Consider the following 21604-nt stretch of genomic DNA (forward strand, 5'->3'; position numbering starts at 1 on the left):
AGAGGACTCATTAATCAGATGGAACTTCTATTCTGTGTCAGAAAACAAAAAGAATCCATGGTTGGTATGTCAACCTAAAGAAAAAAAATAAGATAAGAAGCTTTTGCACAGCAAAGGATACAGTCAACAAAACTCAAAGACAACCTACAGAATGGGAGAAGATATTTGCAAATGACATATCAGATAAAGGGCTAGTTTCCAAGATCTATAAAGAACTTATTAAACTCAACACCAAAGAAACAAACAATCCAATCATGAAATGGGCAAAAGACATGAACAGAAATCTCACAGAGGAAGACATAGACATGGCCAACATGCATATGAGAAAATGCTCTGCATCACTTGCCATCAGGGAAATACAAATCAAAACTACAATGAGATACCACCTCACACCAGTGAGAATGGGGAAAATTAACAAGGCAGGAAACAACAAATGTTGGAGAGGATGCGGAGAAAAGGGAACCCTCTTACACTGTTGGTGGGGATGTGAACTGGTGCAGCCACTCTGGAAAACTGTGTGGAGGTTCCTCAAAGAGTTAAAAATAGACCTGCCCTACGACCCAGCAATTGCACTGTTGGGGATTTACCCCAAAGATACAAATGCAATGAAACGCCGGGACACCTGCACCCCGATGTTTCTAGCAGCAATGGCCACGATAGCCAAACTGTGGAAGGAGCCTCGGTGTCCAACGAAAGATGAATGGATAAAGAAGATGTGGTTTATGTATACAATGGAATATTACTCAGCTATTAGAAATGACAAATACCCACCATTTGCTTCAACGTGGATGGAACTGGAGGGTATTATGCTGAGTGAAGTAAGTCAGTCGGAGAAGGACAAACATTATATGTTCTCATTCATTTGGGGAATATAAATAATAGTGGAAGGGAGAAGAAATGTGTGGGAAATATCAGAAAGGGAGACAGAACGTAAAGACTGCTAACTCTGGGAAACGAACTAGGGGTGGTAGAAGGGGAGGAGGGCGGGGGGTGGGAGTGAATGGGTGACGGGCACTGGGTGTTATTCTGTATGTTAGTAAATTGAACACCAATAAAAAAAAAAAAAGAAAAAAGAAAAAAAATCAGTCAAGAGCCTAAAAATATCTGGGAAGGTTATTTGTAATCTTGCGTAATTTGAAAAGGAAATTCAAGTCAACAACTCCCACACTTTTTAAAAACATTATTTGGGGACGCCTGGGTGGCTCAGCAGTTGAGCATCTGCCCTCAGTTCAGGGCATGATCCTGGGTTCCAGGATCAAGTCCTGCATCGGCCTCCCTGCAGGAAGGTTTCTTCTCCTTCTGCCTGTGTCTCTGCCTCTCTCTCTGTGTCTCTCATGGATGATTAAATAAAGCTTAAAAAAATAAATAAAAACACTATTTGTATTAAGAAATATATTCTAAATTGCAACCCAATACGTATGTTGATACATAAAAAAACAAAAGCTAACAAAATAATACTTATTCTAGCATAAAATACTTTCTGATAGTTATTATTCTACCTCATTTGTTTTCAATGCCACGTGTGACCTATGAAAATGTTCTACAATAGAGAAATGATTAAATTATTCATGGTATTTAATGCTGTCCTATGATTTAAAAAGATGATGCAGATCTTTTAGTTGTAACATAAAACATCACAAAAATATCTTATTAAGAGACAAAGCAGACTGTGAATAAATATATATAATATTATTTAATGTGCTGAAAAAGACATTTGACAGGATACCTGTAAAAAAAAGTTAACATGTCCTTCTTTGGTAATACTATATTGCTGTGTTTTATGAAGTTTATAATCGAGACATAAATGTATACAGCGAATATTTATTGAACATTTAGTGTGTGTTCCAAGCTCTGGACTCAAAGATCTCCATGTATTGTTATTTCATTTAATCCCCTCCCAACCTGAGATCGTACAACCATCTACTTTACAGAGTGGAAATGGAGGCTCAAAGACTCAAACCAAATTGCCTGAGGTTGGAGCGAATCAAAGGGCAGGGCTAGAACTCAAACCCATGTGTATCTGACAACAGAGTTCACGCTCGAATGTTAAGCTGTGCTGCTTCATAGAGAGCAGAACAGAGGATGCATACCAGTTAGGATGGACTGGATGTTACAGTGAGTAACCAGTAGTCCCATGTCCTAGGAGCTTCTAATAAGGGAGGTATCTTTCTTGTCCTGCCACATGTCTACATGGTCTTCCTGGGACCAGGATAAAAGAGAACCCACCATAGGTAGCTTCCAGGAGCCGGGAGAGATGGCCAAAGGAGGTGGCCAGACTCCATTGTTCTGTTCCAGGTGGCACACCTCACTCGCACTCACATTTCACCGGTCAGAGCGCATCACAGGGCTGCATCCAACTTCTCTTGTCAGAGGACACCCTGACATGCTTGGTGGAGCCTACTGAGGCTACCACATGGTTCCAGCCCGTCCATGGAACAGGGGCAGAGGAGGGGCATGGGGCATCGGTAGGAAATGACAGTAGGACTAAGTCAGGAAGGGTTTGCTTTATCCTCACCAGGTGGAATTTGTCCCAGAGCTGCCCAAAACCATCACTGAAAGATTAAAAGAAGTGAACTTCAGAAAAAAGGGATATGGTCAGATGTAATCAGCAAAACCCTCAGGAACCACTGTGTCATCTTAGCCAAATCCCTGATTGCCTCAATTTCCCCACTCTGAGAACGGTGAGGAGGGCAGTGTTGGGCATTGATTTGTAAGAGCATCAGGAGTGCCCACGTTCCAGCATCTTTGTTCTTTCAAATTGATGTCAGCTACACTCCTGCTTCCATGTCCCTGAGGAGTGCTCAGAATGTGGCTGGGGTAATAAACTGACATCAGCATCCAAGGGGACCTTGTGTTGTGCTTTTATTCTTTGAATGAACTGGTGCTACGTGCTGTCCCTCCATGATTCTCCCTGAGCCCCATCAGATAGGACTCTGGGTCCAGAGTCTGTCTCCTGATTCCAGGGGCCCATTCAACCAACAGGACACAGAGGTCTGGGGAGGGACCCTTCCTTGGCCCCAGGGGTCCACCTCTGCCTGGCTTGCTCATGCCCTGCTGGAGGGTGAGGTCAGGGCCAGAGCTAGTGAGGTGGCTGGGGAAGAGGAAAGGGGCCAAGGGCAGCCCAGCCTGGTGATACCACTTGCCTGCCAGAGCATTCTTTACTGCTCCATCCACCGCCCCACGGATCTGCTGCCTCTGCTGCCTCTGAATGCTGCTGTTGCTGCTGCTACTGCTGCTGCTGCTTCCAGGTCCCAGCCTGCACCAGCATAGGTGTGGGAAGGATCTGCCCTTTGGGGACCCAGGAATCCTGCAAGACTTCTCCATCCCTTTCCAGGGATGCCCAATCCCCCTTCCTTCCAAGGAGCCCAGGAGCTCCATTCCCCAGTACTCCCTAGGGGTCCTCACTCACTCACCCTTCCCAGGGCCCAGGAATGCCTCAGCCTTGACAGGGGCCCAGAGCCCTCCCCACACCTTATGACCTCCTCCTGCCATCTGGAGCCTAAGAGATGATTTCTACAAAGGGCAAGGCTTAACACAGGCCTGACACAGGAGTGACCTGGCTTGGCACCAGTGTTGTCATTAACAGCTGTGACACTTTTAAGGCACTGGATCTAGGAAGACACTTGCCCCATGAAGATGATGATGCTATTGTCCATAGGCGCTCAGCATGTGGCTTCCTCTTGTCTTTAGCACAGTTGCCTATGACACAGGTATGGACACTCCCATTTTACAGAAGGAAACCAGCCCAGGGTCACACAGCTGTAAGCAGCACAGCTGGATCTCAAACTCTAGGCTCCTGGTCCTGTCTCCAGGGCCATGAAGGGTTGCCTAGTTGGGAGGCTGACACTAGCTTTGGGGACACTTCTCACCCTTGAGTGATCTCACCTGTTCGGGGGCCCCAAACTCTGTTCGCTGCTATTTCTTTCCCTGCCCCTGCTCCAGTTATAATCAGGGTGACCCTGGCCACCCTTCCTGGACTTCCCTAGTCTCCCTTATAGACTGGGCCTCTCTCCCATTCACTTTTGGGCTAGTCTGACTTCACCCCTTCTGTAGCTGGTGTCTCCTTCCTTAACCAGGACAGCCACACTCTGGGACTCTTGAGGCAGGCAGCAGCATCTAGACAGAATTGAACACTGTTCAATTTTGTTAACTTAGTTTTTTTGTTTTAGTTCACTTTTTATGTTTTTTTATATATATTTATGTTAAAGACATTATCCCCTATTTCAGCAGTGCTAGAAATGTGTGGGAAATATCAGAAAGGGAGACAGAACGTAAAGACTGCTAACTCTGGAAAACGAACTAGGGGTGGTAGAAGGGGAGGAGGGCGAGGGGTGGGAGTGAATGGGTGACGGGCACTGGGTGTTATTCTGTATGTTAGTAAATTGAACACCAATAAAAAAAATAAATTAAAAATGGTTCCTGTTTATAAGAAATCTACATAATAATGAAGTGGTGGTATGTGGAGCACTGATTTTCAGCTGCCTTGGGGCTGAATGTGTTGGGGAAACATTGTTAGTCTTATAGAGAAACAGTTTAGGAGAGATGATCATAGGGGGGTTGTCTCATTACCAGGGTCCCTGGCCCCTGCCCACCTGCTTCGCTCTCCTGGCCCAGCGCACCTGGCGCTGCCAATTCTCTGGATATCGTCCCTGGATCCCTGAGGAGAGAAGATGATGAGCTTTCTCTCTTCAAATGCTCTTATTCCTGGAGGTCCCAGGAGATCCCCTGAGAGTGAGCTTGGATTATTTCCCCTGTGAGGTTCACAAAGTAAAGCCCAAGCTAATGGGCAGGAGGGTCACATAGACCTGTGACAGAGTTACCACTGTTTGAAGTAGTAAAATGTCTTCGTTGGTTAGGGATGATTTTGAGACCATACAGTCTTCTCACACCAGTATTCCAGGATATTCCAGCCCAGCAGACATTTTTTATTTCAATCTTATCAATGCTCTTAGCCTTTAGTTCCATTATAGCTCTTTTTCTTTGAGATTTCTTTACCCATATTTTACTTATGGAGATAACTCTCAATTTCTAAACATATGGGAATTTCTAGTTAGCTTTTTCTCAGTGATCTCTAGCACATTATATTACCAAAACAAGCTCTGTGTGATTTCATGTCACTGAAATATATTGAAATTTCCCTTAGGGCCAAAATAAATTTTAGTAAGTGTATCCTATGTGCCTACAGTTAATGTGTCCTGCACAGTGTTATGTGGATGTGGACAGATATGTAACACACAGATATATAGCTGTGGGATTCAGATGGTTCAATACCAAGATATACCATTTATGGGTGTTTTGTCTGCTTTAAGGTGCTGAGAGAGGGTTGAAACCTCCCACTCTGCTTGTGTATTCGATTGTTGCTTCAGTTCTGTCCTCCTTTTCTTTATATGTTGTTCAGCCAATGGCCATGGGACGGAGTTGAGAAAGGAAGGAGAGAGCACCCAGAAGAGGAAACAAGGACCTGGGTTGGGAGGGAGTAGAAGCTGGATGGTCTGCCAAGGTTGCAGAGGGACCTGTCATTGAGATGGTGTGTGGTGGGGCACCAGGTAGAAAGGGGCTTTTTAAAAAATGAGGTCACAAGGGGTTTCCATGCTGATCTACCAAGGGCAAAGGCAGCTGATTGGTTGAGAGTATAAAGGCTCTGGGTTGCTAAGGAAATGTTCAACCAGGGGAAGGCTTGGAGGAAGATGGATCCTTCTCCACTCCAATTCCTGAGAGTTCACTTAACTTGCTACTGTGTCCTGCTGACCTAATGATTTCCTAACCTGCTGATCTACTACCCTTTCTGAAACCTCCTCCCTCCCCTCAAGTATTTAATCTGATGGGCACTGTCCCATCCTTTCTTGTAACAAACACCTTCCCCAGTCCTATCCTTTGTTCGCATCCTCTCCCATCCCTAATTACCAACTTGTCCCCTTTCCCACTCCTCCGCACTCATCCCACCCCCACCTGCTCCTGCCTATCTCCACCTCCTCCCCCGTGCCCCAGTGCCCCTTGAAAGAACCAGGATATGGAGGTGTAGAGTCTGCTTTCTGGTTCCTCTTCTTTTTTTTTTTTAATATTTATTTATTCAGAGAGAGAGGGGCAGAGACACAGGCAGAGGAAGAAGCAGGCTCCATGCAGGAAGCCCGACGTGGGACTTGATCCCAGGTCTCCAGGATCACACCCCGGGCTGCAGGCGGTGCTAAACCGCTGCGCCGCGGGGCTGCCCTCTGGCTCCTCTTATTCCTGTGTCCTGGTTGCCCAAACCCAAATGTGAGTAAACATGGCACATCAGTAGTGTCTTCCTTTTTTTTTTTTTTTTTTAAGATTTATATATTTGAGGGAGGGCGGGGCACAGGTGCTAGGGGAAGGGTAGAGGGGGAAGGAGATAGAGAATCCCAAACATGATGTGCAGAGAACCCAAAGAGGGGATCAATCTCAGAACCATGGGATCATGACTTGATCCAAACCAAGACTTAACTGCCCAGAAGCTGCTGGTGATGTCTTCCATCCTGCTGGGTTCTTTCACACTGATTAAATAACAGCTTTTTCAGTCTCCTTGATGGGAACTTAAGGAGAACTTTAGTTCTTCCTGAAGATATTGAAGGGCAGGTTTTCTGGTCAGCCTGAAGGGGTTGTGGCCACAGCTGTCCACATCAAGTTCTGGGTCCTGTCTGTGCTGCTTGGCCCAAAAAGAGCCGTGTTGGCATAATGCAAACCTGAAAATACTAGGTTTATTGTGTCAAGAGGGAAGGATTTGCCAAGATACAAAAGCCACTGACCATTATGTCTTAAATAGGGAGCTTGTCTGGTATGTAAATTATATTTCATTAAAATTGTCTTTAAAAAATTTCAAGAACTCTAATTTATAGGAGCTATAGATATTAGACTGACTCCTGGAAGCCCAGTCAAGATCCTCCTTCAAGTCTTGTAAGTTTAGGGTCCATCTTATATGTAGTTTGCATTCCCATCAGCACATTGCTCATATTTGTGAACTTTGGCAGCCTGGGGAACAGTGATAACTTAAGCATCAGTGTAGGTACTCGAGTTAAAAAGTGAAATGTCGGGATCCCTGGGTGGCGCAGCGGTTTGGCGCCTGCCTTTGGCCCAGGGCGCGATCCTGGAGACCCGGGATCGAATCCCATGTCGGGCTCCCGGTGCACGGAGCCTGCTTCTCCCTCTGCCTGTGTCTCTGAGCCTCTCTCTCTCTCTCTGTGACTATCATGAATAAATAAATAAAATCTTTAAAAAAAAAAAAAGTGAAATGTCCTTTGTGCTCTATGCTTCCTGGGTGGTTGACTTCTCATAACTCTGCATTCAGCCCTTTCCTTCTGTTCTTGGAGGCTGCCCCCCAGGAACTCTGTGTCCCACCTGGATCATGGGGAGCCCTAGAAAGCCCAGCAGACACTAAGTGGCCACATCCTGCTGTGACACTTGTCATAGGAAAATCAGTAGGAATTATGTGATCAGGAAATGAATGAGGCATTGTCTTTTCTTTGGCCAAGTGTGTGCAGAGTGTTGATTTACCCAAGCAAAAAGGACCTGACTGTTCTTAGGAGTATCCGAATATGAAGAAATATCTGGTTCCCAGTGTGAATATGTCACTCTGTCATTAAAAAGCAAAACTGGTACCCTCCAGGAGAGAGAGAAAGAGACAGACAGGGAACACCCATAGAAATCAGTAGACTGAAATCTGGCATTGTGATGACCCCAGATATGGTTTTCTTTTTTATAATTCCCCTGGCTATTCGGGGTCTTTTCTGATTCCACACAAATCTTAAAATAATTTGTTCTAACTCTCTGAAGAAAGTCCATGGTATTTTGATAGGGATTGCATTAAACGTGTAAATTGCCCTGGGTAACATTGACATTTTCACAATATTAATTCTGCCAATCCATGAGCATGGAATATTTTTCCATCTCTTTGTGTCTTCCTCAATTTCTTTCAGAAGTGTTCTATAGTTTTGAGGGTATAGATCCTTTACATCTTTGGTTAGGTTTATTCCTAGGTATCTTATGCTTTTGGGTGCAATTGTAAATGGGATTGACTCCTTAATTTCTCTTTCTTCAGTCTCATTGTTAGTGTATAGAAATGCCACTGATTTCTGGGCATTGATTTTGTATCCTGCTATGCTACCGATTTGCTGTATGAGTTCTAGCAATCTTGGGGTGGAGCCTTTTGGGTTTTCTATGTAGAGTATCATGTCATCGGCGAAGAGGGAGAGTTTGACTTCTTCTTTGCCAATTTGAATGCCTTTAATGTCTTTTTGTTGTCTGATTGCTGAGGTTAGGACTTCCAGTACTATGTTGAATAGCAGTGGTGAGAGTGGACATCCCTGTCTTGTTCCTGATCTTAGGGGAAAGGCTCCCAGTACAAAGCTGTGGTCATCAAGACAGTGTGGTACTGGCACAAAAACAGACACATAGATCAATGGAACAGAATAGAGAACCCAGAAGTGGACCCTGAACTTTATGGTCAACTAATATTCGATAAAGGAGGAAAGACTATACATTGGAAGAAAGACAGTCTCTTCAATAAATGGTGCTGGAAAATTGGACATCCACATGCAGAAGAATGAAACTAGACCACTCCCTTTCACCATACACAAAGATAAACTCAAAATGGATGAAAGATCTAAATGTGAGATAAGATTCCATCAAAATCCTAGAGAAGAACACAGGCAACACCCTTTTTGAACTCGGCCACAGTAACTTCTTGCAAGATACATCCACGAAGGCAAAAGAAACAAAAGCAAAAGTGAACTATTGGGACTTCTTCAAGATAAGAAGCTTTTGCACAGCAAAGGATACAGTCAACAAAACTCAAAGACAACCTACAGAATGGGAGAAGATATTTGCTAATGACATATCAGATAAAGGGCTAGTTTCCAAGATCTATAAAGAACTTATTAAACTCAACACCAAAGAAACAAACAATCCAATCATGAAATGGGCAAAAGACATGAACAGAAATCTCACAGAGGAAGACATAGACATGGCCAACATGCACATGAGAAAATGCTCCGCATCACTTGCCATCAGGGAAATACAAATCCAAACCACAATGAGATACCACCTCACACCAGTGAGAATGGGGAAAATTAACAAGGCAGGAAACCACAAATGTTGGAGAGGATGCGGAGAAAAGGGAACCCTCTTACACTGTTGGTGGGAATGTAAACTGGTGCAGCCACTCTGGAAAACTGTGTGGAGGTTCCTCAAAGAGTTAAAAATAGACCTGCCTACGACCCAGCAATTGCACTGTTGGGGATTTACCCCAAAGATACAGATGCAATGAAACTCCAGGACACCTGCACCCCGATGTTTATAGCGGCAATGGCCACAATAGCCAAACTGTGGAAGGAGCCTCGGTGTCCATCGAAAGATGAATGGATAAAGAAGATGTGGTTTATGTATACAATGGCATATTACTCAGCTATTAGAAATGACAAATACCCACCATTTGCTTCAACGTGGATGGAACTGGAGGGTATTATGCTGAGTAAAGTAAGTCAGTCGGAGAAGGACAAACATTATATGTTCTCATTCATGTGGGGAATATAAATAATAGTGAAAGGGAATATAAGGGAAGGGAGAAGAAATGTGTGGGAAATATCAGAAAGGGAGGCAGAACATAAAGACTGCTAACTCTGGGAAACGAACTAGGGGTGGTAGAAAGGGGGGAGGGCGGGGGTGGGAGTGAATGGGTGACGGGCACTGGGGGTTATTCTGTATGTTGGTAAATTGAACACCAATAAAAAATAAATTAAAAAAAAAGAAATCAGTAGACTTCTATAAATTGGCATCCACTAGATTCTTAGAGAAGGCTCTGGAAAGTCCCAGTAGTCAGGAACAACCCTTGTATTGAGGCAGAATCATCCCATATGAATACCTCCAGTCAAAACAGACTCTATTCTATCTCTTTTGAGTCTTCAATGGAGGAAATTCCTCAGTAGACTTTACTGAATTATTCCCATCCCTGGGCTGCATCTCCTAGATCAGCTCAGTTTTCCCTCCCTCCCTCGTCTCTGAGCTCTTGCACAAACTAACTTGTCTTGCATTTCCCACCTCCATCTGTACGTGGCCATGGTCTCTGAGAGCCTAGTGTTATTGGCCCCATTGTATATAATCTAGTTAAACATCAGCCACTGATATAAGCATCCAGACAGCTGTCAGATATACCAAGCTTGTCCATGACTGGGGATGTTTCACATGGTTAACAAGGTGACCTCTGTTTTTTGCATTTGATCCTTGTGTGGAATTCCAAGTAGCACCTGAAAGTGGATGTGACACAAAGCAGGAGTCAAGGATGATTTTGTTCATTTTGGGTTGTTTCCAGAAACCTATTTATGTACCTTAATCATTGGAGGAGAGAAATGTAAGTTGGTAGGATACTTGATTTTTCTCTTACATCTCTGGTGATGACATAAGGATTCACAGTGATTAAATTTTCCAAGAATGGGTTTACAGATGGGAGAAAAATTAGAAGGCCTTTTTTTTGTATTTCTTCATTTAAAAAAAATATTTTAAGTAGTAACCTCACTGAAATAAGGTCTTCTTAAGTTTCAAATGCCATAAAAACTTGCTTTCTTCAGCCACAATGGGAATGCTAAAAAGTTAGTTACACCCAAGTGTCAGATAATGTATCGCTGCTGCTAATACACTAGAATTACTCACACTGGTTTTCCTAATAATCTTAAAAATTGTTTTCTCTCCATTTAGTTAATTTACAGCAAATAACTGAGAAGATCATTTGGTTTAAGAAAGAAAACAGGAAACTTGCTGAAGGAATATCCATTTGGGAAAAGAAGGTATAGGTATTTTTTCAGATATTTTTTGTGATTTCATTTCAGTTACTTCCACCTCTGATATTTGCCCTATTGACCTATTTCAGGTGATCCAAAAACAGTCCCAATTCAAGATAAGCTTCAAAAATATAGAACACTGCCTCTTTATTTGTGGAAGGAGTCATACATTTGAAGATAATATATAGTGCTAGACAAACCTATTTTTGAATTCTGATTCCTTTTTCATATGTTTTACAGATCAGGGAAACAAAGAAACATCTTCCAGAAACTGAGAGGAAATATGTTTCTCTCTGATGAAGATCCTAAATTAAAGGTAAGAATCCCTTCTTTGCCTGAATTGTGTTCTAACAACAGAAATAAAAGTAATAAATTATTATTACTAATATTATTTTAAAGATTTGTTTATATGAGAGAGAAACAGTGGAGGAGGACAGAGGGAGAAGAGAGAGAGAATCCCAAGCAGACTCCAGGCTGAGTGTGCAGGCGCCTGAGATCAGGATTTGAGCCAAAACAATGAGTCAGACTCTCAACAACTGTGCCACCCAGGTGCCCCAAGTAATGAATTATTATTACTGATTCAATATGTTTTGTTGAAGGAGAACATCAAAACAGTTGAACAGCTTAGTGAAAATTTAAATGACACCCATCAGTGTGCACATACTAACATGCAATCTGAGAAAAAGAAGAATGTCAAGAATCAGGACAAGGTAAGAGTCTGTTAGTCTAATAGTCAGCTATTGAGTCTTATCATAATGTGGCTTAGGAAGCTTTTTGTTCATTGGGTGAGGTGAGTGCAGTATATTCACTTGCTGTTTATCATGGTTGAGAGTGGATATCTGGGTACTGAAATTCCCTCTGAACAGTGAGCTGGAATTTCCCTTAAGACCACAATGATGAGTTTTGCTATTTCAAGGACTAGGAAGTATGGTTTATTTTCACAGCTAGGTAATTATCATATTCAGCCCTGCCCTCTGAGATACGTAGAAAATCCCACAAGATATTTGAGCAATGAGGGCGACAGCTAGCCCAATTGTATGGTCGCTTCCTCTCTTAATGCTGAAGAGAGAATTTTCACAGTGAATAGGGGAAGACACACACCCGTTAAGGAAGTCATTTGTGAGTCCTTTGATTTACACTATTTTCCACCTTCCTTACTTTCTCCATATTCTATTTATGCTTCAAGGACTTTGTTGCACTGCATGATCCTGTTTCTATTAGATGCACTCATATTGTTCTGTGATCATGATTGCTTGAATGTCTTTTCTTATATCTGTCTTAAAGTTGCAAGATGTATTCGAGGATCCAGAACTGAGAGTTTTGAGGTCCAAGAAATGTGATCTGGAAGGTATGTTGTTTTGTGGGAAGAAATCCCCATGTGGTGGCAATGAGTGTGCATTAGGAAGGGAAAGAATACTTTCCTGCCCTCAAGGTCCTTGCCCAGAATTCTTCTTCCCCATCACAAGCAAGTTCTCAGGTCATGTGCACACACAGAGAAGAATACCATTATTTACAGAAAGTAAAAAGGTCCTGGAAGACAAGTGCAATGCATTGAGTTCTGTGAAAACAATGAAGGAAGCAGAATTGAAACAGCTGAAGAAGAAAGTAGATACCTTGGTTGAAATGGTTGAATTCTATGAACAAAAAAGAATGGCTGCAGCAGAGTAAGATATTCCTATGCTAATTGTCACAAATACTGTTGTATGAATTTGTGTGGTGGCCAATATAGAAAACTGTCTTTCTTTTAGAATAGGATCTAGAGTATTTTTGCCAAATCAAATTCTACTGCTAAGTAGAATTGTCTGCCCTTCCTACCTTGATTTCTGGAACCCGCATTTTCCTTTCTCTCCTTTCTCTTCAAACTGCTTGTCACACGTTGTTTGGGATAGAAGAGGGAAAATATCAGCATTAATCCCTTTGATACCTGGATCCCCTCTGGGTCTGTCTACATTGCCCTTTAGGTTTCAGTCTCATTACAAGTTCTTATCAACTGTGAATTAAGTCATTTTTCTTGTTCAGTATGAGACTTGGTTCAAGAATCTGTTGGAAAAAAATGGAATTCTCTGCAGAAACAGCGGAGGTTTCTTTCCGGAAAGTAGGTTGGGACACCGGCAGTACTGGATTGCTTCATCCAGTGTACGGTAGAGATCATTCATTGCAGGCTCAATCCCTAAGAAGGCTGGGGTATTCCCGTCCACCTGATTTTGTAGGTGTCACACTCCTAGGTCCCAACCAAGCCTGCAGTTTCACCAGGGCTTACCTTTGTTGGCTGACCCTGAACTTAACTTGTTTCCTCCTAAGCCTGTGCCCATAAAGTTGTTCAGCTTCTTTGCAGTTCACTTGCCTGTTCCCAGAATTTACTGATGAGTCCTGGAGAGATTGGTTCCACCTGCCAGGCTGGCTTTCTTTTAGGCTGCCTTCTTCTCCATCTTGTTCTCCTGTTTCTTCATGTGCTAGTTAGAAATTTGGTGCGTTCACTCCTGAACGTCCTCTCTTGTCTGGTTCCTCTTTTATCCATTCTCCTCCAGTTTCCTTTTTTTCTCAAGGATATCAAGACCTTAGAGTCCCTCATGATTGTTGAAAAATAAAACTATTCCTTCTCTTCACTGGAGACTCAGCTTTGTGTTATTCCTTCACACATCTGGGGTGGCGGCTGCTCTGACTCACTGGCATCTTATTTTTGTTCATTGGTAAGTTTTTTGAGAGGAAGGTACAGTGCCTTGACCACCTTCTTTCTTCAGCACCTTACAACTGAGCCACTACAATACAGCCCCCCCATAAAACTTTGGCTGAAGGATTGCTTGAGAGACGCAAATGCATTTGTATTTTTCTGTGTAGAGCTTTTGTCTGAGTTTCTAAGAGTCTTTTTGCATGTGATTCTTGAGTCAATCAAGTGTTAGGTTGAAACTCTTTAAAAATCAACACAATGAACGAAAGAATGTGAGAGCAACAAGCCAACCAGGCTTTCTAGGCAATGCCCTTTGCTACCTTCACTATTAATGAACTCAGTCTACTGAAAGTAGGTTGACTCCATGCAGTTGATACTTTTCCACCTGAAATCTGTTTCCAGGAATTAACACCCTGACTATATGACAGCTCACATAATCTTATACTTCAGTACATATGCTATCACAATATTCTTTTTTTTTGGGGGGGGGAGACAGTGCTTTGACCACCTTTCTCTCTTCAACACCTTACAACTGAGCCGTTACAATACAGCCCTTCCAGAAAACATTTGCTGCATGATTGCCTGAGAGACCAGACACAAATTCAAGTGTCTTTCTGTGTCTAGAGCTTTAGTCTCAGTTTCTAAGAGACTTTTTGCATGTGATTCTTGAGTCAATCAAGTGTTAGAATATGAGCACAACACAGCCAATCAGCCTTTCTAAGCATTGCCCTTTGCTACCTTCACTATCAATGAACTCAGTCTTCTGAAAGTAGGTTGACTCCATGTGGTTGATAGTTTTCTACCTGAAATCTGTTTCCTGGAGTTAACACCCTGACCATGTGACAGTTCACATAATTTTATACTTCAGTACATATTGCCAGCACTAAGATAGGCTTTTTCCTCCACTGGGATGTTCAAAGAGGAGGCAGATGTTGTACTTCTAAACCCTATAGATGACTGGGAGTGAGCTTCAATACTAATGAAGCCATATTCTGGAAGGCTTTCTTTTGGGCTGATTGTCCAGGCACATCCTTGGCCTGAGAATCAGGGCTCCCCAAGGAGGTATAGGACTAATGATGATCCCCTGCTTTATCCTAAAGGGTATAGTTGGTCAGACATGGCTTTTCACTTTGAATTGAAATGAGCCTTTACCGTCTCAAACAAAAGACCAACTCTGAGAGGGCACAAAGTGTAATTTTATTTGAAGACTTGATGATGAATGAATTGAAATAGAGAATATAAAGACAGCTCTGATTGCAGGGGACTTGGCAGCAGCCAGAGTTTGGTTTTCTTTAACCCTAAATGGGGCTTTCAATTCATTTCTGATTGTGCTGTCAGTCTGTGTCTTTATGGGGGAGGGAAGAAGGGACATTCAAATCTAGGCCATCAAGAGTGCTGGGAGGAAAAACTGCAGAACTTGTGGGTCTTGGCTACTGGACTATGTAAATACCTTTCCCATCTTAGGAAACTGGAAAAGACACACTATGAACTGGTGGCAAAGAAGAATCAATTCTCAACTAAAGAAGAATTTTTTAAAGTAGCCACAGAAGAAATAGACAGATACAAGTGAGTTCAGGTATTAAATACTAGGGCCACCTGAAGACTCTGTTCCCATTTTGTTTTAAACCTCTGTACAATGTTTAGACTCAATTAACAAGTAATAGAAACAAAAATTCAGAAGACATATCCAGAGAGAATAACAGACGTAAAAACAGAAGTTTTAGAAAGAACAATACAATTATGTTACTAAACATATCCTGATCCCCAGCACTGGCCTGATGCTGTGGAAACTACATCCACACCAGTGTCCCTGGGGGTGGTGTAAATTGTCCTCATTTTAGGAAAGCGTTTGTTGTAGGTTAAATCATACCCAAAACACAGTAATGCCATCTGACGGCCCTGGTCTTTGCCACCCTGGGAAACATGGTAAGGATAGAACTTAAAGGAGAGAAGAGCTTTACGACAAAAGACACTTGCCACAGGATAAATTAGGGAATGATTGAAGACAGGTAAGGAAATTATATCAACTCTGAACCCTGCAGGTGTGGGAAAGTGAGTAAGGGAAGGATGTAACAATAGCTTTGATCCAACTGTACATTTATAATCATGTGATAAGTGTTTTCCTGTGTCAGGATAAATTGGATGAGGGGACAGATAAGAGGAGGATGGCCACATGGGCCAGTTATTTAAAATCCTACCCAATAATGGGCTTTATCTGATGAAAGCTATTGTAACTCACAGGCAACAAGTCCAAGAAATGCAAGAACAGCTGCAGGAGTCAGAACTGACCTTCAGACTCCAGGTAACCTGAGCTCTGCCCACTGTGCTGAACCCTTGGCACCTCCTGCAGGAGACAGCAGTGGCTCATCGAGTCCCTAACCACGGGCTTTTGGTGTGCTGGCTTTTTCAGATAGCAATTCATGAGAAGAATGCTCAAGACAACTGGGTAAGTGTTTGCTTTTTCATCCTTTTTGTTTGGTGCACAGTCTGGCACAATTGAAGGTGGAAGCGTTTTTCTCCCCCAGGTCAAGGCTCAGATTTGGGAGCGGGAGATAGCGCAGCAAAGCAGGGAGAATGCCTACTTGAAACACAGGTAGGGGAGATTGATGGACATTGTCACGGGTGTTTGCGGGAGGACAGCTGTGCTGTTTAGTGTCAGGAGAGGTGGTGGTGTTGTGATTCTTATAGATATCCTTATCTGTTCAAGACTAGCCATACTAGAAGGAAAGATGCTGCCTGAGAGACACAGGAGGCAGGAACTGATTCCGGGAAGACCTGAGATGCAGATCCCTCAAAGGAGAGGTAAGGGGCACTTTGTGAAGTGCAGCAGCCCAATTGCTGCTATGAAACCACATGGCATCCTTCCAGGTTCTGTGGGTGATCGCTGTGTGTCCTGAAGAGAATCACAAGCGCTACCTAAGGACAGCAGGTTATCTGAAGGGGTAACAGGAGAATATTTTCCTCAGGTGCCCCCAGGGAGCAGGGCACCTGTCCCCATGACAGTTGGAGCTCCTGCCCCTCCCCTGACTGAAGACCCTCCCACCCTCTCCCTCACCCCAACCTGAGGAAATGTACCTGGAGGGGTGATGGTCCTGAGCTTCTTTCCCACTTTGACCTAGTGATGAAACTTTTTTTGTGGAAAAAAAGGAATATTTTTAAAAGACATTTATCCACTCTTTATGGAGTTTATTTCATTTTGGAATCTACAGTACTTCATTCATCAATTCATATAATTTTATTCCTTTAATGTTATCAGTAGAATACGATAGCTTTACTGCTTAATCCACCTATTTTTTCTTTGCTCATGACTATATGATTGTCTAAGTACATTCCTCAAGTATTTCTATAGTGGCCAGTCACATATGCTAGGCCTCATCTGTAGACTGAAATACTGAACCATCAACCTGTGGCCTGAGAAGAGAATGCATGCCATTCATTTGGAGGGTGCATTGATATCACCCACCCATGGCTATTCTCAGTTCAATTAATAATCTATGAAGAAAACATGATTTTCTTTGATGTGGCTTGCTCACCGAATTTCAGTGTTGATTTCCAGCCAGTTGTACCCTGTGCTGTCCTCTGTTGGTTGATTCATTATGAAAACATGGGAACCAGGGCTCTGTAGTGTCTCTCTCACATCAGGTTATGGTATCTCCTTTAGCAAAGGAGTCACTTGTGCACGGGGTGTTATTCTGTATGTTGGCAAATTGAACACAATAAAAAATAAATTTATTATTAAAAAAAGGAGTCACTTGAGTCATGTGGGAAGCTGTCTATTCTGATAAGGGACTGAGTGTAAGAAAGAGAGCAAGATGGGGGAGGAAGGCATAGAGGGTACGCAAACCACAATAAGCCTCCATTCTTTGTCAATTTCAGAATCTAGACCAGTTCCCGAGAAGAACAGCAGCACCATCCCTAAAAAGAACCCAGAGATGGCTAAGGTAAATGCTGTTGGTTTTCAGTTGTAGCCATTTCTGAAAGATGTCTTGGCCTTGTCTGTTCGTTGTGTCCTGTGATCTGTCTAAGGCATGTTCACCTTTCAAAATGCAAGCTGTTTACCAAAGAGCCTATAGGCTTCTCCATTAGAGATCCTCACCTTAGGTGGTACCTCCAAAAGCTACAGATGCTTAGAGATGTATGACCGCAGGATGCATACCGTGTGTGTGTGTGTGTGTGTGTGTGTGTGTGTGTGTGTGTAAATAAGTCAAGGTAGGTGACATCTCACTCTATCCTGATATGCCATCTGGCTGTCTCTTTGCTGTTTGCTTTCATGTGGAAGTGATAGGTTGCTAGTTTTGGGGTTAGGAGACTAATGTGGGGCAATGTCTGGGGTAATCCCCACAGGTGGAAAATGGGAAAAACCATGCCCTCCCTGGCACTCTGTGCTACGTGCTTTGGGCAGATTTGAGTGTGTATAGAGAAGGTGGGTTTGCTACCTCATGTGCATTCCATCCATTGGGTAAGGATACAACCCAGTATTCCTTCAGGTGACCCCTGGGTGAGATTATTATGAACTCTGCCAGGTGACATAGGTGTAGTAGAAAACATCCACAGGACCAGCAGCCGTGAAGAAGGGATACCAGTGATGACATGCAGGCTCAACCCCTCACCCATGTTTTCTGTTGTGTGCCTGTGAACGGGTGGTCATGTGGTTTGGGTGGCTGTGCTGGCTGACAGGGTCTCCCCTGACCTACCATGGGAGTTTCACACCTACTCTCCAGACACATTTGTTTGCATCCAGTGATGTAGAGTCAGCTCCTCGGTGGTCCTTGGCACTGAAGGACTCTGCACTTGCTCTGTACCTAAGCTAAGGAGCATTCTGATCAACAGTGACGTAGATCCATAGAGCTGGTTCCCACTAACTTGTAGTCGTGTTCCTCTCAGAAAGCACTTTTCCACATCTCCTGCTGGACCCCAGAAACTCTCATCTCCTCAGTGGTGTCTGTTGCCATGGACAGCCCTTGTAGCAATAGAAGACCCCTTGTCAGGTAGGGAAACAGAGCGGGGTCAGGCAGGGGCTGGTGGATAGCGCTTTGACCCTTAAGGGGCTGTATTTCCATATTTGAACATTGGGCTTCTCATTGCTTCTCATTGTATTCATTCTTACTGAGTATATACATAATAAGCCTCTGAGGCCTCAAGGAATGAAGAGAGTGAAGTAGGCCTGGCCACACTTGCCTGCCTGCCTGTCTGTGACATGCTTTTTATGAGTCATTTGTTGTGGCCACTGTTCAACTGGTAGGACAAGACACCTTGAGGTCCCGCCCTCTGAGAGATGGTTGGTGATGTGTGGTGACACTAACTTCCTTCCTTTGGCATCCTTCAGCTGCTCCGGACTGTGTGGTGGCATTCGGTGGAGGTCTAGGGTTTTGTGGCCCTAGTGCTCTGCTCTCCTGAAGCTGAGAGTGAACAAGGGTCCAGGTGCTGATACTTGTTTCATTGGGTTTCATGTTCTGCTTCTGTCTGTCATAGCAACATACCACTAATTTCTGTTCTGCAGAAACCTTGTGGATACAAGATCACTTCCTGCTGTATAAGGCCCATGTGGACATTGTACCCCACAAGTCCCCTTTCATCACCTTCCTGGGGCCCTGGGACACATCTCCCTCCACCCTCCCATTGGCTTCTGGGTCCTTATTCTGCACCCAAATCTACACCCAGGATAAGACGATATGAAACATATGAGTTGACTTATAAACTGTATTGTCTTCTTTCTTATCAGGTTGGCAGAGCAAAGGCAGAGTTTGTGCTGAGGGCCTCACAGTGCAAGGAGAAATCTGGCTGAGGACATTGTAACATTCTAGAGTTTCTCAGGATATTCATGGGTTGTACTTAGCTATTTCCACACACTGAAGAGTTCGGTGGAACTGGGTCAGGCAGGAAGTGTCTCTCTTGCTGAATGGCAGACACATTCATTATAGTCATGTCCAGAGTCCACATTTGTTGTTCTAGAATGGATGAAACACATCTCTCACTTCATGTTCAGCATGTTGAGTTTAATCTGTCATTTGATTAGTTATAAACCCTTGAAGCAGAGCTGTGGTCCCCTCATTAATCATTAGAGTAGGGGTCTCCCCATTGTCCTCGGCAGTCAGTCGGTACTTGTGGGAAACCCACTTGTCCCACAAGGGAAGTGAGAATGAGAAACAGTGGCACATACAGGAGGCAAGTATGGAGGGCCTGTGTGAATGTTTCTCAGTCACTTCCAATTGGATAAACTTCCGACTTTTCTATGGTGTTGTTCAGATATAGATGCAGGTGCATCATCTGTAAGGAATAGCAGGACCCATGCTGGCCTCACGTGTTATGGGAATTATGGGAATGTTGCTAAAGACATTGCAACTTTCTTCAATTGCTCAGGAGATACAGTATGTGAAGACTTTGTCTTTTAGTCACACTGAGATGGTTGGCAGGTGCCTTTCTGGGGAAGGAGAGCTGCTCTTTACTGAGTGTTGGGCACAGCAGGTCGGGGTGTGCACATTGTACAGAGACAATATTCTGTACTCTGGGAGGGACAAGGCCCACTCTCAACTTTAGGAATTTAAGGTGTCTGATAGAAGGGAGGTACACATTAATTAAACATCAGAGTTGTTGTGTTACACATGATGGAAGCATCAGCAACATATCTGAAGGACAAGTGAGGGTGCCCTGGATCCCACAGAAATAGGAGGTTGTGGATAAGAAGAATGGAGGTGCTCAGGGGTGTGGATTGGCCGCCTTCAGCTAGAGGAGCAGCCCTTTCTGGCAAGCCAGCATCTTGAGAAGTGAGTGTGAAGTCATCATGAGATACAAACCCAGTCTGTTCCATCACACAGAGTGGATAATGCTATTATTTGTATCGAAATGTCATTGTTGCCATAGCTAATTTATAATCGATAAAGACTGTTGTTTGCCCTGAATTTCTGAAGGAATGTCATGGAGATTTGGGAAGTTGAATTGGGTCTTTTGGGAGTCTTATCTGCCCTAATTTGTGTGTCCTAGTGAGAAAATGTGAGGATTGGACCTAGATCAGCTGAGTGACTGATTGGCCTTCAGCTTGAGTCACACCCTTAGTGGGGGATTCAGGGTTGACCAGGAGCCACACTAGCTTGAGCCCTGTCACCCCACCTCTGCATCGGCTGTCACCACCCTGTCTGCAGCTTTGCATCTCCCTGAACTTCCATCACAATATCCTGTGGCTCTGCCTCTGTCTTGGCCCTAGTACCAGCTCTCAGTGGGGCTTACTCAGAGCCACAGCATTGTTATCTATAAAATGGAGACCATATTGGTTTCTGAGGTCATTAGAGGAATAGGGGTTGAGGTACATAAAGAATGTGCACCTGGGTGGGTCAGTCAGCTAAGCATCTGACTCTTGATTTCTGCTTAGGTCATGGTCTCAAGGTTCTGAGATCAAGCCCCACATTGGGCTCAGCACTGAGTGTGGAACCTGCTTGGGATTCTCTCTCTACCCCTTCCCTGTTTTCTCACAAGTTTGCCCGCCCTTTCTCTTTCTTTCTCTCTCTCTCAAAAAAAAAAAAAAGATTATGCAAAATAATTGGGCTGTTGGCCACTCTCCCTTCTCACTGTTTACATGAAAATAGATCCATGCAGATAATCATCAAAAAATGTTCATTAAGTCCCTGAAACTACCACTAAGTGTATAACACCTCAGCCCAGAGATTGGCAATCCTCATTTCAAAGATAAGGCAAAAACCCTCTTTTTTTCTATTAACTTACAGGTCCTAGCCAAGAAGGTAGTAAAGGGTATTCATGAGAATACGTACATTCAGAGATTTATATCAGAGCTGTGATGAAAGTTATTTTCTATAATATAGATTCACAGAGGCAGCCATACCCTCAATTGTTCATTTAAGGCCTCACATATACTGTAAAGGCAAAATGCATATAGCAAAACAGAAGATCCCATTGAAATAACCCCAAACCTCTTTGCCTTACAGGATTGTTTCAGATTTGAAGACTTCCTGGAACAGTAACAACCTGGCTGTGCAGAGAGCATATTTAGAAAAGATGTCAGATCTGCCTAAGGGTCAGAGTGTTTCCCCTTCCAATCCTGTCCCCTGTGCTTTGTCACTCCTGTTATCCTCCTAATAAACCTTTCATGGTTCCTTCTCCATGTCAGCGTCTGCTTTCACCAGGACCTACCATCCCT

At 43.5% G+C, this 21604-nt stretch overlaps 1 protein-coding gene and 1 long non-coding RNA gene across 10 annotated transcripts; one reads left to right on the forward strand and one right to left on the reverse strand.

The window, feature by feature from the left end:
- Nucleotides 1–1763: 1763 nt before the first annotated feature.
- Nucleotides 1764–4720, reverse strand: LOC144319090 (uncharacterized). The gene is made up of 3 exons (XR_013385002.1): nucleotides 4593–4720; nucleotides 3414–4116; nucleotides 1764–3256 (listed from the first exon to the last, which is right to left on the reverse strand). It is a non-coding gene; the product is annotated as an uncharacterized LOC144319090 (long non-coding RNA).
- LOC144319087 (transport and Golgi organization protein 1 homolog) lies at nucleotides 3570–21568 on the forward strand. Of its 9 annotated transcripts, XM_077906829.1 has the most exons (15): nucleotides 5630–5809; nucleotides 6077–6255; nucleotides 10705–10793; nucleotides 11028–11103; nucleotides 11387–11497; nucleotides 12072–12135; nucleotides 12304–12451; nucleotides 14920–15021; nucleotides 15697–15757; nucleotides 15866–15901; nucleotides 15981–16048; nucleotides 16163–16257; nucleotides 17332–17396; nucleotides 18340–18443; nucleotides 21393–21568. In XM_077906829.1, the coding sequence occupies exons 4-15, from the start codon at nucleotides 11071–11073 to the stop codon at nucleotides 21541–21543; spliced, it is 1038 nt and encodes a 345-aa protein (XP_077762955.1). In that variant the 5' UTR covers nucleotides 5630–5809; nucleotides 6077–6255; nucleotides 10705–10793; nucleotides 11028–11070; the 3' UTR covers nucleotides 21544–21568. The 9 variants fall into 9 exon arrangements, with proteins under 9 accessions (XP_077762958.1, XP_077762956.1, XP_077762961.1 ...); XM_077906832.1 differs by lacking the exons at nucleotides 5630–5809; nucleotides 6077–6255 and adding an exon at nucleotides 3570–3710; XM_077906830.1 differs by having other exon boundaries at nucleotides 5629–6255; nucleotides 10705–10799.
- The last annotated feature ends 36 nt before the right edge of the window (nucleotides 21569–21604 follow it).

This window comes from Canis aureus, chromosome 8 (genome assembly GCF_053574225.1).
Source record: "Canis aureus isolate CA01 chromosome 8, VMU_Caureus_v.1.0, whole genome shotgun sequence".
Classification (NCBI taxonomy): Eukaryota; Metazoa; Chordata; class Mammalia; order Carnivora; family Canidae; genus Canis; species Canis aureus.